The sequence below is a fragment of the Girardinichthys multiradiatus genome, chromosome 14 (genome assembly GCF_021462225.1).
Source record: "Girardinichthys multiradiatus isolate DD_20200921_A chromosome 14, DD_fGirMul_XY1, whole genome shotgun sequence".
NCBI classification, from domain to species: domain Eukaryota; kingdom Metazoa; phylum Chordata; class Actinopteri; order Cyprinodontiformes; family Goodeidae; genus Girardinichthys; species Girardinichthys multiradiatus.
The window spans coordinates 31,313,402-31,329,627 of record NC_061807.1 but is presented as its reverse complement, the minus strand read 5'-3'; the positions used below and the strand labels follow the sequence as shown (position 1 = coordinate 31,329,627).

Here is a 16,226-nt window from a genome sequence, read left to right as displayed (position 1 = left end):
CCTTGATGAAGAAAAGCATCCCCACAGCATGATGCTGCTGCCACCATGTTTCACCATATGGATGGTGCTGTGATGATGCTGTGTCTCTAGATTTCTTGTGGTAAACTGTTGATGATGTGGGTGTGAATACATTTGTACCATTTGTATCATTTCCAAACTATCATTGGGATGAAGCCCATTCAGAGAAATGAGTATAAATAAAAATCTCAGCTGCACTGATTTGAGGCTTCTTTTATTTATGTGGCCAATCAATAAAGATGATGTTCTTTAATATTTTTGAAAACTGCACACATCCCTTTCTTCCTTTTTTCCTAATAATGCTAACACTTAAAAACAGCCTAATTCTATTTAATCTTAATGTCATACATTCATTTTATTTAAGATTCATTATTTTTATCTCAAATTTGTTGAAAATAAAATCCAACACTGATGCCGTTTTCTTGAGAAATAATAACAGAAAAATGATCATCTACTTATCACATTAGACACAATTGTACTGCGGAGCAGAGTTAATGCGTGACCCTCCAATGATTTGCACCAGTCAAGGCTTTTATTTTGGTAAAAATGACTCACATAACAAAAGAAAACCATGCTGAGGTAAAACCAGAGAAATCAGCAGATTTTTCAGACACAAAACACAGTAAGGATTCTCCTGTAAAACTCATCTGCATTGCAGGGTTCATCTTTCTTTCAGTACTTCTCCTTTCAGATCCCAGAGTGCGGTTTCTTTAGCAGTGCTTCCCTCTAGCGGTCACAGACCGTTACTGCACTAGAGCGTTGCCCCGCAATGAAGCTGCTTCCCTGTGACATCATGGGAGTCAGGAGTCGTACATGAGGATATTTGGGTGGGAAAACCGGAAAAGTTACTTTACCTGGACATTGGTACAAGTAAATGTCACTCACAACATTTCACTTCTTAAGAGCGAATCCCCATCTCACTGTGCTTATTTTCAATAACTCTGTTCCAGCAGTCCTGTTTGCTTTAACTTAGTGTTACATCAGGTTAGAAAGGTGCAATAGGAGTTTCTCCACCGAAATCAAAAAATACCTTTTGACATGAAACAACAAATTTAGATGAAGTCAAAAACTCTGCTTCAAAATATGGACTGACATGCTTTAACTAAACTTTCTTGCTAAGTGACTCAAACCCTGGTTAAGAAATGAGGTGCATTTTCTTTACAAACGTTAAGAGAAGACAAGGCGGCGTCAAAAACAATGATATGGTGGTGAAATTAACCCTATTTATTTCATTTTTACCATATCATACTTTTCCATCAGGATAGTGCTGTGTTTTAAAGCTACGCCCTTATTTGCCCGTCTTTGTCCTAACAAACGTCCACCACCGACTTCAGTTAAAACGTTTACATGGTTGAAACCACATATGTCATATAATAAGCTTTGTTTAAAATCTGACATCAAATCAGAGAAAATGTTTCCTTTTTCAGGACAGTTAAGAATACCAAATGAATTTTCATTTAAAAAATTTGAATCTTAAATTTAATTTGCAAAAAGCTGGAATAATGAGAGAGAGCTTTTATAACTGTCTTCAAAGCTTGAATTCAACATACATTAAGATTACAATGCCTTCAAATAGTTTGTGTAAACCCAGATGATGATGTCATGGCTTTGTAAGAGTCTTGGTTCACAACATTTGAGTTAAATGAAGGCACACCTGTGCATGTATTCCCGATGCCTAAACAGTTATATGCAAATATAACCAGCTTTGCTATGGGCTATGCTGAATAAACGGTTTATTTTTGCAAATATCACACAGGGTTTTTTTTTTTTTTTTTTTACCCCTGGCAGCCTTATTGCCTTATGTTGAGCTCAGGGTTGCATTACCTCCAACTTTCCCAGTGGGAATTCCAGATGATAATTCAGACTAAGAACTAGAAATTTTAACTTCCGAGTATTTATGGAACACACAGCAATTTATAACAAGGCTGACTACTCATATTTCCTAAATAGAAGTCCACTTTTAAAAGATATTGACCTATTAGATGTTTGCAAAAATGCACCATTGCACATTAATTAAGATAATCATTTTACCAAGTCATCGTATCTATTTTTAATGTAAGATCTATTTAGGCATATTGTAGATTTAAATATGTAGGCTAATAAACACTGGGTTTTACAAGGAGCAACAATGACTGAGTTGTTTTAAAACGACATATTTGGCTGTTTCCCAGCAGAGCCCCTGTTTATATGGTTATATGAATTTATTTGTACAAATAACTTTTAAAAAATGATCAATTACTGTGCCTTGGTCAAAACACTCACAATTTTAATTAACTTCCGCTGCTATGTTGTCTGACGAAAAAAATATTCAATAAAGGAAATCTAATTTCCCAACATTCAACTCGAATGTTAAAAGGTCCAATAATTCAAAGCTAATGTATTTTTTTATTTCGCGGTTAAACTTTTACCTTTGATGATGTTTGAAACTGAGCCCCAGGTAAGTTAAAGTACTTGTATGCTTTACTATTTCCGGCAAAGATTTTCAAGATAAGATCGTCTTCCACCCACGTAGAGTGAAACCAAACTTAACCTTAATCCTAACCCGGTTTGTTTGTTCTTAAAATAAAAACTCATTCAGTAATTCGTAATAACGATGATAGTAAAAGTATTTTCTTATTAATTAAAAGGTCAGTCAGTCAGTCATTTTCTACCGCTTAGTGGGTCGCGGGGAAGCTGGCGCCTATCTCCAGATGTCTATGTGCGAGAGGCGGGGTACAACCTGGACAGGTCGCCAGTCCATCGCAGGGCAACACACAAACAACCACACACACACTCATTCATACACTTAAGGGTAATTTAGAGCTTCCAATTAACCTAACAGGCATGTCTTTGGACTGTGGGAGGAAGCCGGAGTACCCGGTGAGAACCCACGCATGCACGGGGAGAACATGCAAACTCCTAATTAAAATGTATATTCATTATTACTTATTACTGACCCCAACTACTACTACCACCAATAATGTTAATAATAATAATATTCATAAAATTTTATTCATGAATATTTTTTACGACAATAAAACAAAAATAAGAGGCTAAAATGATTCGTTTGTCCATTTTGATCTGAAATCCAACACCAGACATCCGGTGGCTTCCTCCGTCCTCTCTAACCTGCGCCATCTTGACCAGCAGCAGCAGGTACGCCGCATCAGGAGCGGCTCACCGCGGCCGAGCAGCAGTTGACCTTCCGTCCTCCAGTCCGCAGGGGCAACATGGCTCTAAACCGCCTGGAAAAGGCTCAAACATGGCTCTTCAGAGCTGTCACTGCCTTCTTCTTCATGATTTTTCAGTTCTTCTCCACTCGGAGACCCGCTGACTCCGTGAAGAAGCTGCCGCCCGTCACTAACCCGCTGCTGCTCCAGTCAGCGACGCAGCTCGCTAAGAAGATCCGGAGAAAAGAGGTGTGCAACCAACTCAGCCAGGCCGACCCGGACGCCACTTTCTGCCTTCAGCTGTTTCTATGGCAATGTCCAAAAGCCGGGTTTAACTTAGCCTCGCTGATAGTTAGCTTTCCTCATTACCTCAGGAATGAGCTCAGCGTTTATAGAGCAATAACGTCTTCTTATAATTAAAGTGACAGGACTGACTGAGGAGCCTCAACATGACACCTGTTGAACAACACACCTCTGCTTTGTGTTGGCTCAGGGTTTCTGTTGAGACAGGATGTAAAGGAGAACCATTAGATTGTTTTAACTGAGGTGTTGCTTTCTGTTGTCTGTAAACTACACATGCAGGTCATTTTGACACACAAGAGCCCAGATAAAATGTTACCCAGATATCAGCGGGTTTCTTACACCGTTATAACATAAATACTCGTAGTTTAGATGACAACACTGAGCTTCAAATAGCAGATTAATGCATCACTGCAGTCAGTTTTATAGATGCATGTGTATGTATCAATGCAGAATACTTTCCTTCCGTTTTCACTGTCTTTACAGAAAAGACCATAAAAACTGTTTTTATTTCGTAACTTTTTCTTGTGGTGGAAGGTTATTGACTTGCATTCATGTTTTATTTTTTATTTGTCCTTAGCTCGTCTTCACATAAACTCTTTTAAGGTCTAAATGTGTGTCTGCAGGTATCCAGTGTGGAGGTGGTGCAGGCTTACATTGACAGGATTCAGGACGTTAACCCTTTCGTGAATGCTGTTGTGAAAGACAGGTGAGACAGAAGCACATTAGATACTTTGCTGGTGTCTTCGCTTCTTATGACAGACTGCCTGTTGTGTCTTTTTTCTGATAAATAATTTCCTTCTGGGCATTTGACGTACAGAGCTTGCCAACGTGTCCGTACCCCTCTAAATGTGTCAAACTTTCTCACATGGCATCCACAAACTTTTATGTATTTTATTGAGGATGTATACGGTAGACAGAAACAGAAAGTAGTGCAAAGCTGTAAAATGGGAGGACATTGACATGTTTTTGCATGTTTTAGAGATAAAAATCTGAAAAGTGTGGCGTGCATCTGGATTCAGCCGCTAGAAAGTCGCATTCACAGTGCTGGTCCAGAGCACCGTGAAAACCGTTACAGTCAACAAGCGACATACCACTTAAATTACACCTGCAAGTGTTTGGGGGTGTGTTTCTACCAGCTTTGCAGATCTAAAGACGAACAGTGCCGAAGTGGATCACATTGGTGAGAACCCATCCCAGACCATGAGACACACCAGAGTACCGAGAACGGTTACAAATGTAACGGTTTATCCGGACCCTAGCGGTTCGCTTGCAGTGTGAATGCGTGACGTTCCCGGTGTACCATACATTAAAGCAGCACATTTGAGTAGAAGAAGAAGAGGAAAAACAAAGTAAGAGGTGAAGAGGTTCAGGTGCACAACTCAGAGGAGACAAACGTCCTTCTTTGTGCTTTTTTTTCTTCTTGATCAGCGAAATACTGGAGCAATACTGCCCCCGAAACAAGTCGTTGCAACTGCGTGATGTTGTTTGGTCCAGTCTAAAACATATCTGTGAAAGCAAACCGGGCCAACTGAAGGTGTGGATTTTCTGATTCGTACCGATCCCTGGACTGGACCAGCAGTGTGAATGCTTTTACCATTCTTCAATGCAAAACAGCTCAAGCTCAGTCAGATTGGATGGAGAGCCTCTATGATAAAAAAAATAATCATTCAGGTCTTTTCAAGTCAGATTCTCAATTGAATTTATGTCTGGACTTTAACTAGGCCATTCTAACACAAGAATACGCGTTGATGTAATCTATTCCATGTTTTCTCCGGCTGTATTTTTACGGTCTTTGTCCTGCTAGAAGGTGAATCTCCATCCCAGTCTCAAGTCTTTTGCAGTCTCTAAAAGGTTTTCTTCCAGGGGTTTCCTATATTTATCTCCATTCATCTTCCCATCAACACTGACCAGCTGATCCGTCCCTGTGGAGGAAAAACATCCCAACAGTATGATGCTGCCACCACCATATTTCATAATAAGGATGGTGTTTTCAGGGTGCATAGCATAGTTTAGTTGTCTGTTGGTGGACCCTATTTACTGAATAGGGGACTTTATTTACAATTATCAGAGTAAAAGGAGCTGAATACATATGTTTCTGGGTTTTTATGTGTTTAAATAAGTGTTTAGGTAATGCATTATTTCCATTCTATTTCACAAGTGTGCACTAATCTGTGTTGGTTCATCACATAATATCTCAATAATAATAATACATGGGAGTTTGTGGCTGTAATATGAGAAAATGTCAAAACGTTGGATGGCTGTTTTTGCAAAACACCGTACAAACGGTTAATCTTACAATTTCTCCCTAAAATGAACCAAATGAAGAAAATTAGTTTTTCTTCAGGTTTGCAGCTGCCCTCCAGGAGGCAGCTCTGGTTGATAAGCTGATAGAGGAGGAGACGGGAGGAGAGGAGGTGCTGGAGGACAGACTGCCTCTTCTGGGAGTCCCACTGTCTGTCAAAGAGTCCTATTCCCTCCAGGGTAACTACACCTTCTAAAATGCATTCACATCCTTATTCCTGCAACATGCAGCTACTTTTGACTGACCTGAGACCCAGGAAGAAGTTGTTGTAAAAGTGTTGTTCCATCCTGCAGGCATGCCTTTAACGACAGGGTTGATGTCCAGGCGAGGAGTCGTGGCCTCTGTCGACGCTCCCCCTGTGGCCCTGCTAAAGAGATCCGGTGCCATACCTCTGGGCATCACCAACACCAGCGAGCTGTGCATGTGGTTGGAGTCTCACAACCACCTGTACGGGATCACTTGCAACGCATATGACCTAGAGAGGATACCTGGAGGGAGCTCAGGTCAGCAGCTGTCCCTAAAAGAAGCCAAGCTTGTTCCATTATTAAGTGAAGAAGATTTTCATCGTCGTTAGGATGTCACTTCCTCCATTTCCAGGAATAATTTCATTATGTTAGGATGTGCTGCAGATGCAGAAACAGAAATGTTCTGTCCTGTGTCCTCAGGAGGGGAGGGCAGCATTCTGGGTGCAGCAGGAGCGGTCATCGGCGTGGGCTCAGACATCGGTGGCAGCATCCGTATGCCTTGTTTCTTCAATGGTATATTCGGCCATAAAACCACTCCAGGTAAAAGAAGCTGCCTGATGTATTTGCTATTGCTGAATCCTACCTTTGGTTAGATTCTGAAATAAGAAAATGTGTGTAAAGAGTGGAAGCTGCTGGGAATTATCACCTGAGTTTGTCTTTCAGAGATGTATTGGAAATTACGGGTGCTGGATGCCAGCACGTTTCCGCCAGCGAGTATTTCATATTTCACTATTCATCTGTTGATTTATCCTTCTTGTCATTTAATGCAATGGCTGCTGATTAGCTTCACATTCAGATACGTTTCAGTGGAGAGAGTCAAGGAAACGTTGTTTTTCCAGTGGAGCTCAGAGTTGGTGCTGTGTTTCAGGTGTGGTGTCCAGTGAGAACCAGTACCCTCCCACCTCGGGCAGACAGGAGGAGTACCTCAGCTGTGGTCCCATGTGTCGCTACGCTGAAGACCTGCTGCCCATGCTCAAGATCATGGCTGGACCCAACGCACACATGTAAGAAATTTGTAACATCATGTAGGAAGGACTATATTCAGGTAAATTCAATTGTGAGTCAGGACTGTGGCCCTGAATAGACAGTTGGCAGCTTGTTTCCATGCAAAAGGTGGGAGGATGTCCTCACACCAGGATATTTTCTAACATTTTATTACTGTGTGTATATTCAAATTATTAACGTATGTGGATAATTAGAGCAGGTAACAGCTGCATAAAAACATTTCTGTTTATGTTTTTGTGTTCTTCCACTGATCAGATACGTTAGGAAGACCTTCAGCACTTAGATAAGGAGAGAAACATGGAGATGTTTTATCATAATGAGTACATGCAGTCATAATGTTTGACGGGTTGTTGGAACATGAACAGATACAGTGCTTTGCAAAAGTATTAACACCCTTTGAGCTTTTTTTCAAGATGTTGTCATGATACAAAGAACAACTTTAATGTATTTTATGGGGATTTGTTTCACATCACATTTATGCACCGGTTTGTGTTGGACTGTTACAGAAAATCCTAATAAAATACATTTCTGCCTCTGGTGAAAACACGACAAAATGTGAAACACCTCAAAAGGCGTCAATACTTTTGCCACGCGCTGTATTCTTGGTGAAATAAAGGAATAGACTGAGAGGACACTCCCAGACCCTGAATCTGTTGTGTAATCTTTAATTTTTATCACCAGTCTAATCATTTTCCATGTGTCCAAACAGGCTGTCCTTAAACACAGATGTGAACCTGAAGAAGCTGCGGTTCTTCTCCATTCCTCACGACGGCGGCTCCGCCTACACATACCCTGTCAGCAAAGAGCTGCTGGACATTCAGAAGAAGGTGTGCGCAGAGAATCTGCCAGATAACACCTACAGAAATGTAGCGCTCTCCACAAAACCTCCTTTGAGGGAAGTTTCTCTCAGATTACAAATGTGATGTTCTGCAGGTGGTGGAGCGTCTGGAGGCTGACCTCGGTGTCAAAGTGCAGCAGGTGTGTTTACGTGAGCTACGCTACAGCTTCCAGATCTGGGACACATACATGGGTCTACCTGACCACGAGGGCAAGGTATGTCCGTTTGATGGAGCAGAATAAACCCACCAAGCACTCCCAGCTCGTGCTGATCTCACAGAAATCCCTTTAACATTTACTGTTAAAATCACTGGACGCTTCAGAGACCCTTCAGCTCATTTTTTAAAATTGGATTTAGAGAATCTGATCCTCGAAGTTTCTTTCTAAGCTCCAATAAACACTTCAGAACTGAATTTAAAGAATTATAAGTGGTGTTTTTACAGTAAACAAAAATAATACCTATAGGCCTGCTTTAGTGCCTGTGTTTGGATAGTTTTAAAAAGAAAGCGGAAAGTGTTTCTTTTGTTTCTTTTGCCTTATTTCTTCGTTATTTTATCTGACTTTTAGTGTTTAGGATCCTTGATCGTGTCCTTGTGTTCCTGGTTGACAAAACCACATCTTCCACAGCTTAATACAAGTGTTCATTTTCCTGAGCTGGTTTGTGAAGTTTTGAACCAGTAAGATTAGAAAACAGCAATGGACTTGCTGCACTGATAAGCTATTGAACAGTGAAAAGGTTTTAATCCAGTCACAGGACAGTCTTTAGCATGTTATGAGCCAGATTAATCCTCCAGATCTGCAGATTTAGATTGAACTTGTAGTTATCAAAGAGAAACAACAAAACAACACATGACCACATTTTGAATGCAGAAAAGGAAAAGAAAGTTGTTTTTTAATGTATAAATAGAGAAACTTTCAGGAGCAGCAGAGTTTTTAGATAATGATTAACATGTTGGTGACACATAACAATTAAAGTGAGGTACATATACATATATATATATGTATATATATATATGTATATTCACAGCCTGGGAGAGTCTGGGATTTATGTTAAATATTATCTCTGTCTGGATAAGTATGGAAAACCTATTTTCAGACTTTATTCCGTCCATCCATCCCTCCATGTTTTAGGCTATAATAAAGCTGTGAGGTTTAGTCACAGCACCTGTTGTAGTCTGCTGCCCAGAAATGTTGGCTAATCTGTTTAGCAGCCGGCACACTGCATACCACAACTGAACACAGGTATGAAATGGTCACACTTTGATGCCACTGCAGAGCATGTCACATTATTTACCGTGCTACCAGGTTTGTCTTACAGCAATCATTTTTCAACTAAATCTCACTCCTCTCACTGTAATTGTGTTATTTAATATAACCATACAGAGTTGAGTCCTCACTATGTGGATGCATACACAGATTTATTAAAGGCCCAAGCAAACACACCCCTCTGTGGAGTTCACAGTCCATCGGTTAATCTGATAAGTTAGTCCATGCTATGATTCATTTATAACTTCACTGTATGGAAAAAATCACTGCAAAATTTGTTTTTGCAAAATGTTTGCAAAAGTAAAACAAAAAATATGGTGCCTTGCAAGTATTCCAACCCCTTGTCGTTTTTCACATTGTGTCCCGTTACAGCCACAAACTTCAGTGTATTTTATTGGGATTTCATGTGATAGAGCAACATAAAGTAGCACATTTATGATATCTACATACAAGCCATGCCATGCTAGTTTCTACCATATCTGAAACAAAAACTCAGCTTTTTACCTCTCTGCTTTCCACTGAAAGTTGTAGATTTGCATTTAATATAAACCTAGGAAATTACAGTACATACAAAAAAGCAGCGCTTTATTGGGTTCCTTTGTGAATTTAAGATGTGCAGATTATTTACTCATCTAAAGTCTATATGAGGTTTGATTTGATGAATTTAATTAGAACGTTCCCAACTCTTAAACCTATTGTTCCGTGTATTACAAACAGCCAAACTATTCCCTCACTCCAGTAAAGAAAACCCTGTTGGATTTAATAGAAAGTAAATGGTGATAGTGACTCCATCTTTACTACAGGATAATGTTTTTTTTTCAATAGTTTTGATATTTTGAGGATTTTAAAACCATTTATGTAGAGCTCCACAGTGTTTACAGCAAGGGAAAAACAAATATATAATCTCTATGATTTAAAAAAAACACAACCAACTGTTTTCCTCCTTCAGCCTCCTCTGGCTTTTGCTGAGCTGATGGGGGAACCAGGTCGACCAGCGTGGGCTCTCTGGGAGCTGCTGAAGCGGATGGTGGGAAAATCAGACCATACAGTGCCTGCTATCAGTAAGAAGAGAACAGAGAAATGTCTGACTCTAACATTGCTGTTGGGAGGTTTCTAAGAACTGTGCTGTGTGCTTCATGTGATTTATTTTAGTGCTGGCCCTACTTGAGATGACCCACGTGTCCAAACCGTCACCTTTCATCATCCACCAGAAGGAGGAGCTGCAGAAGAAGATGGATGAGCTGCTGGGCACTGACGGCGTGTTGCTTTACCCATCTCACCCCAGAGTGGCACCCAAACACCACCACCCACTCTTCAGGCCCTTTGACTTCGCCTACACCGGTTAGTGATCAAGCTGGTCCCTCAGAACCAATCAGACTTGTTTTAGGGCTCATTTGAAGCAAACAAAGCTAGAGCTGTTGTCTCTCAGTTTGTCTTCTTGCCACGTATCTTTGTGTATCTAAAAATGTGTCTGGTTAGACGTCCCACTGCGTGGCGTCAGGAGCTTGAAAGTTTAGTGAGGCGAGGGCGCCCTCAGTGGTTCAGATAATTATTATCTGAATTATTTAGAAAGTTGGTTGGGAAGCTCTCAGTTCAACAGTTCAGCATATGGTAGTGAGCAGGGGTGAGAGTGAGCCGGTACGGTCCGGTACTGCGTACCACTAAAAGATTCTGCGCCAGTACGCAGTACCGGGAAGAACAGCTGTCTGCTATGAAGCAGTCATCCAGAACCAGTTACGGCTGCATAACTCACGAGCAGACAAAGATCAGATCCGTTACCAAAAGCCAGTCTAAAACATAAATATAGCTTTTTTTCCCCCTCATTCCAAATAGTTTCTGAACTGTTCTGCTATGATGGAGCCTCAGTGCTCTTGCTTTGCTTCTCTCCTCTCCGAGTTCGAGGTTTTTGTGAACGGCCTTTAAAACGAGCACCGCTACGTTTAATGTCTGTCTGCTCGCTGCTAAATACCCCAGTTAAAAGCAAAGGGAGAGAAACTAGTTGTTGTTCATGTTATTTTGATGAATTACAGCAACACAGTTCAGCTCGAAAACACCGCTTATGACCAGAGATTTCACATACACTACACGAGGGCGCATGCGCACTTACCTCAGAAACAGAGCGGTTGCCAAGGAGATTGGTGGGTTCGATTTAATGGAAGGGGAGATTTTACACAGGTGGTACACAGACATAAAAAACCGCCCCTTGCATTAGGACAGGACGAACAGTAAATTACTTACCATCTATAGACTTTTAAAAAAAAACTCGAAAACAACCGAAATGTCAAATTTTTTATTTAAATGAAATCAAAACTTGACCACAATGCAGAGAACAATAACTTCTTTGTTCAAAAGAAAAGACGGAAACTGAAGATGAAAAGTTATGCATCAGAAAATGGTTTATCATTGTTTCATACATGGAAGTTCTTTAACAATTGAAAAAAAAGACAAAAAAAAAAAATATATATATATATATATATATATTTGAGGGCTGCACGGTGGCGCAGTTGGTAGCACTGTTGCCTTGCAGCAAGAAGGTCCTGAGTTCAATTCCTGACCAGGGGTCTTTCTGCATGGAGTTTGCATGTTCTCCCTGTGCATGTGTGGGTTCTCACTGGGTACTCTGGCTTCCTCCCACAGTCCAAAGACATGCCTGTTAGGTTAATTGGTCTCTCTAAATTGCCCTTAGGTGTGTGAATGAGTGTGTGTGTGGTTGTTTGTGTGTTGCCCTGTGATGGACTGGTGACCTGTTCAGGTTGTACCCTGCCTCTTGCCCATAGACTGCTGGAGATAGGCACCAGCTTCCCTGTGACCCACTATGGAATAAGCAGTAGAAAATGACTGACTATATATTTGAGGGGGCACCGATGAGAGTAACAATTAACACACACACAAATTATATATATATATATATATATAAAACTCAGTGTCAGATGCTGGTCTTTCAAGGAGGGGAAGCTCAATTTCAAGATCGCTGATTCGCTCATTTCGCTGTCAATCAAAAAGGGATTCAGCATCATCCAATCATCATGCAGAAGCTGAGCGTCCAGGCCAGCTGAGAACAGCCCACTGCCCCATAAACCCCCAGAGATGCTGAGTGTCCAATGGGCGCCAATGGAGGTAAATTTGTCTCAATATTATTCAATCAAGCAAAAAAATAATCTCAATCAAAAAATATTAAGTTGTGATCAAAACTTTCCAAGTTGTAACGATTTTTTTTTTTAAATGGAATATTTTATTTTGGGGAGAAAGAAAATTGTTTGATAAAACTTTTTTTTGATTAAAATGACTCATTTTTTCTCACGAAGAGTAAATAGTTATTTGCAAAACATGTGTATTTCTCCAGAAACCTACAGTGAAATTATGAAATATGTTTTGACATTTTAGGGGAAGCTGAGCTTCCCTTGCAATCTTAGAGCAATCGCCACTGATATATATATATATATATATATATATATATATATGGATATATAACCATGCATATATGCCCCCAGTGCCTCCCCAGCCCCCCGCCAGCTCCGCCCCTAAGTACCGGCAAGAATTTAAAACTACTTTCACCCCTGGTAGTGAGGGAATGTTATTGTTGGGTTATGGCTGTGACATTTGTGCAGCACTTGTGTAGATTTCATATTGGTGGAGGGTATGTGTACTTTATATAGGGAGTCCTCTGAAAAACATGAATTTTAGAAATGACTGTATTCTTACTTTGATGCTGTTTTTTGTGTAATCTTCATATGAATTTTTTACACGATACAGCTTATTATGAGAAAATTGCATCTCTTGAAGAATGAGTTTTGAGAATTTAGTCTCGGTGCAACTTTACTTCCTTTATGCAGCATTGATACTTTATACAGCTTAAGAAAAATGTCAGCCTTTGATGCTCTAAAAGCAATGACAGAGATCAAACCATTCAAACCAGGAAGGACTTTGACCTTGTGGCAGTTCTGTCCACCACTGATCGTTGATCTGTTTCCAGTGCTGTGCAAGTTTGCCCTTCATAAGAGCTACTTCTGAGTTTGTATCTCAGATGAAAACTGAATTCATTCATCGTCACCACTGTCTGTAGGTAGTGTATTTTAAAACCACCACCAATGTGCTGGGGTTTTTGCCTTTTAAATACTTGCACAATGCTCTGTAGTATTAGAAGTACCAGAATGAATATATGAGTATACAGATGTGTGTGCAACATCATGACTGTATGGGATCTACCCAGTGCCAAGCCAGGTCCAGTCTTGTGCTGGAAATATCAGCCACTCCTTACACAAACACAATAAAGTGACAGTTTTCAGCACCTGGTTACCTTCCAATAGAAGATGTTAAATGTTACAGAGTGCTCTTCTTGGTTAAAGCTAGTGTGAAGTTAGAAGTTGGCAGAAGATGTTAATACTACCATCAGAACTTGTTAAGGGTTTTGTCATATATCTGATATTTTATCATCAGGTATCCTGAACATCCTTGGGCTCCCTGTTACCCAGTGTCCTCTGGGCCTGGGTGAGGAGGGTCTTCCTCTGGGCGTGCAGGTCGTGGCCGGGAAACTGCAGGACCATCTGAGCCTCGCTGTGGCCCTCTACCTGGAGAAGACATTCGGAGGATGGAGGGACCCTGGAGCGGAGTAAACCTCTTCTCCTGACAGACTGACGATGATTTGACGTGAGGATTGCAGTGTCCTCGTTCTGCCTTGTTGCCCGCTGCAGTGCACGACCAAAGAGAGGGACGGTCTGTGTGATGAATGTTTAAGTGCAGAAGGAGCAGGTCTTGTACTAATAAGGAATATTTTCATCTCTTAATAGTCATAGAGGGTTATGCCCACAAGCTTAAAAAGGCTGAAAGCGGAGACGTCAGATCATTTTCACTGAAGACCTTTTGCACTCTCACATTTGACTTGAGACCCCAGCTTGTACGGTACTCCTAAAACCTCATTAAGGTATCTAATTCAGTTGAGCTGCACTAACAGCTGCAAAATTCAGAGATAATTATTAAAATTGATCTTAAACAGTAAATGTATCGATAACTATTGACCACCGTGCATTATAGAGCTTAAACTGGATGGTCCAGCGAACTAGAAAATGAAACAAAGGTTGTTGTATGCTGATAAAGATGGAGGCTAATTGTTAAACGTTAACATAGGAAACTTAGCACAGTTATGTAGCTTCACGTGTTTAAGTGAATATAAAGTTAAGAATTTTCTCTTCTTACCTAACAGGTTTTTTAAGAAGGTATGTCGAAGATACTTTAAATCTGCTGGTGTTTCTTATTCTCCATCCATGTCGCAGTAAAACTGAGTTATTATGAAGCAGCATTCAAGTCAACTTCATGGTAACATTTACAGCAGTGCGGGAAATCTCAGCATGAATGTCATATTAATGTGCGTCTTTTAATGGTGAGTTTACCTTTGTTTTCTTTGGGCTGAATGAATCAGCTTCAGTAAAGTTTAAAACCAAGCAAATTTATTGTGGGTTTTCTCTAATTCACAAAAATTATATATATTGGCTGAAATATATGCAAACACGCACACTAAACGTTGGATGAACGTCCTTCAGCAAGTTGCAGATAAAACCATATGATGTCTGCAGCATCAACGAGCTCCTTCCATTATTCTGGCTGGATATTAGACCACTCTTCTGGGCAGAACTGATATGGGTACATTTTAATAGGTTTGAGGTCATTCCTGAAGTTTGATGTTAACCCACCTGACCTGCTTTATTCATCCCTCAACCAGCTTTGATGTGTTAGGGATCATTGTCCTGTTGGACTTTTAACCATCTAGCTGTTGACTTGAGGTGAAGTTGAGGAATTTTGGAGATAGTCCTCCTCCTTTCTTCTTCCATCTCCTTGTCTCATTATATGACCATAAGTCTTTTCTCCAGAAGGAATTTGCTTCCATGTGGACAGAAGCAAATACCAGCTTGAAGGTGTTAGTCTTTGAGGTAGTGGTCCAGCATCCTCCAGTTCATGCCAGGCTGGCTGTTGGTGGTTCTGTGTTTTTTTTTTTTTTGGAACATCCTAACTAATTACATTTTAACTAGTTATGACAGTTTGGGTCAGATGGCTGAAATTCAAACAGGATAGTGATCCCAAACACGCATTAAAATGGGCTTTGGAGTGGAAAAAGCAGGCTAACGCTAAGCTTCCAGAGTGCCCCAACATGGAAAATACATGGGCTATGTTCAATGGATTCTGTCGATACTAATAAAAGCGGTCAAATATCAACAGAATTACCCAAAAATCATATTGAATTAAAAATAATAATTAAAAACAGACGTTCAATGGAACTTAAACCGGCTATTTGAGCCTGTATGAAGAATTCTGGACTTATCTGGATATTAGAAAATCCACAAGAAATTTATTTTTGTATTTCTTTTTTGTTTTTAACCTTACCACCCTGGGAAAAAAAAATTCATATAATAATACCCATGATGAGTGAAACTTCCTGCTGAAATTGTAAATCACAGCAAGCCTTAAGAATATGATCCTGATCTATTGTAATTACCCTGTAATTAGCCCTATATTTTATGACTCACACCCTAAGACATTTAATTTAAACCTTGCTGACAACAAACACCTTCACAATCAGATCTGTTAACAGTACTAGCTGCGGTCGACTGTGACTGTTTCAAGCATGTGACATCATCATACAGGACCTCAGACTAAATCATGGTTTATCCTGAAATCCCAGGGAGGTTTTTATAGAATGGCAGCTTTATACTGTAGAGTGAGATGGTAACAATGGGGTCACGTTCCAGAGCTGAAATACCAGATGTTGCTGAGTATTTGTGTTTGCAGTTTTTAGCATTTGTAGCAGGTTTTGAGGCACAATTTCCCCTTTCAGACCAAGTGTTTGGTGACTGGATGACGCTGTAGGTGTGCCATTCGGCTGTAGCACAATACACTTTGGTGTTCACCGCTAATGTGTCCATAAATCCCACTATATAAATAAAAATAAACCTCAAGTACAAAGAACAGTCGCTTGTTTCTTTGAGTTGAGTTGTGTGGCTGGATTTAATATAAATCCAGCCATTTCTTCTTTGCTTTCCTGATGACCAGCATCAACGAGGCGTCCTGATCACATGCCTGATCCACCTCAGCTGTTTTCAGTGAAGAGAA

The 16,226-nt window shown here is 40.3% G+C and overlaps 1 protein-coding gene across 2 annotated transcripts; it reads left to right on the top strand.

Annotated features, from left to right (window-relative positions):
- The first annotated feature begins 3,034 nt into the window (after nt 1-3,034).
- On the top strand, nt 3,035-16,082 carry faah2b (fatty acid amide hydrolase 2b). 2 transcript variants are annotated; one of them, XM_047385680.1, is made up of 11 exons: nt 3,035-3,416; nt 4,094-4,176; nt 5,815-5,951; nt 6,066-6,275; nt 6,438-6,557; nt 6,886-7,021; nt 7,732-7,849; nt 7,956-8,075; nt 10,075-10,186; nt 10,278-10,466; nt 12,129-12,255. In XM_047385680.1, exons 1-11 carry the CDS (start codon nt 3,228-3,230, stop codon nt 12,179-12,181), a joined length of 1,467 nt encoding a protein of 488 aa, XP_047241636.1. In that variant the 5' UTR covers nt 3,035-3,227; the 3' UTR covers nt 12,182-12,255. The 2 variants fall into 2 exon arrangements, with proteins under 2 accessions (XP_047241636.1, XP_047241634.1); XM_047385678.1 differs by lacking the exon at nt 12,129-12,255 and adding an exon at nt 13,563-16,082 and having other exon boundaries at nt 3,037-3,416.
- The last annotated feature ends 144 nt before the right edge of the window (nt 16,083-16,226 follow it).

What these genes read in the sequence shown, in the direction of transcription:
- faah2b (XM_047385678.1), top strand. Translation starts at nt 3,228, where the DNA reads ATGGCTCTAAACCGCCTGGAAAAGGCTCAAACATGGCTCTTCAGAGCT. An exon ending in CCATACAGTGCCTGCTATCA is followed by an intron (nt 10,187 to 10,277) that starts GTAAGAAGAGAA and finishes GATTTATTTTAG; the next exon opens with TGCTGGCCCTACTTGAGATG. An exon ending in CTTTGACTTCGCCTACACCG is followed by an intron (nt 10,467 to 13,562) that starts GTTAGTGATCAA and finishes TTTTATCATCAG; the next exon opens with GTATCCTGAACATCCTTGGG.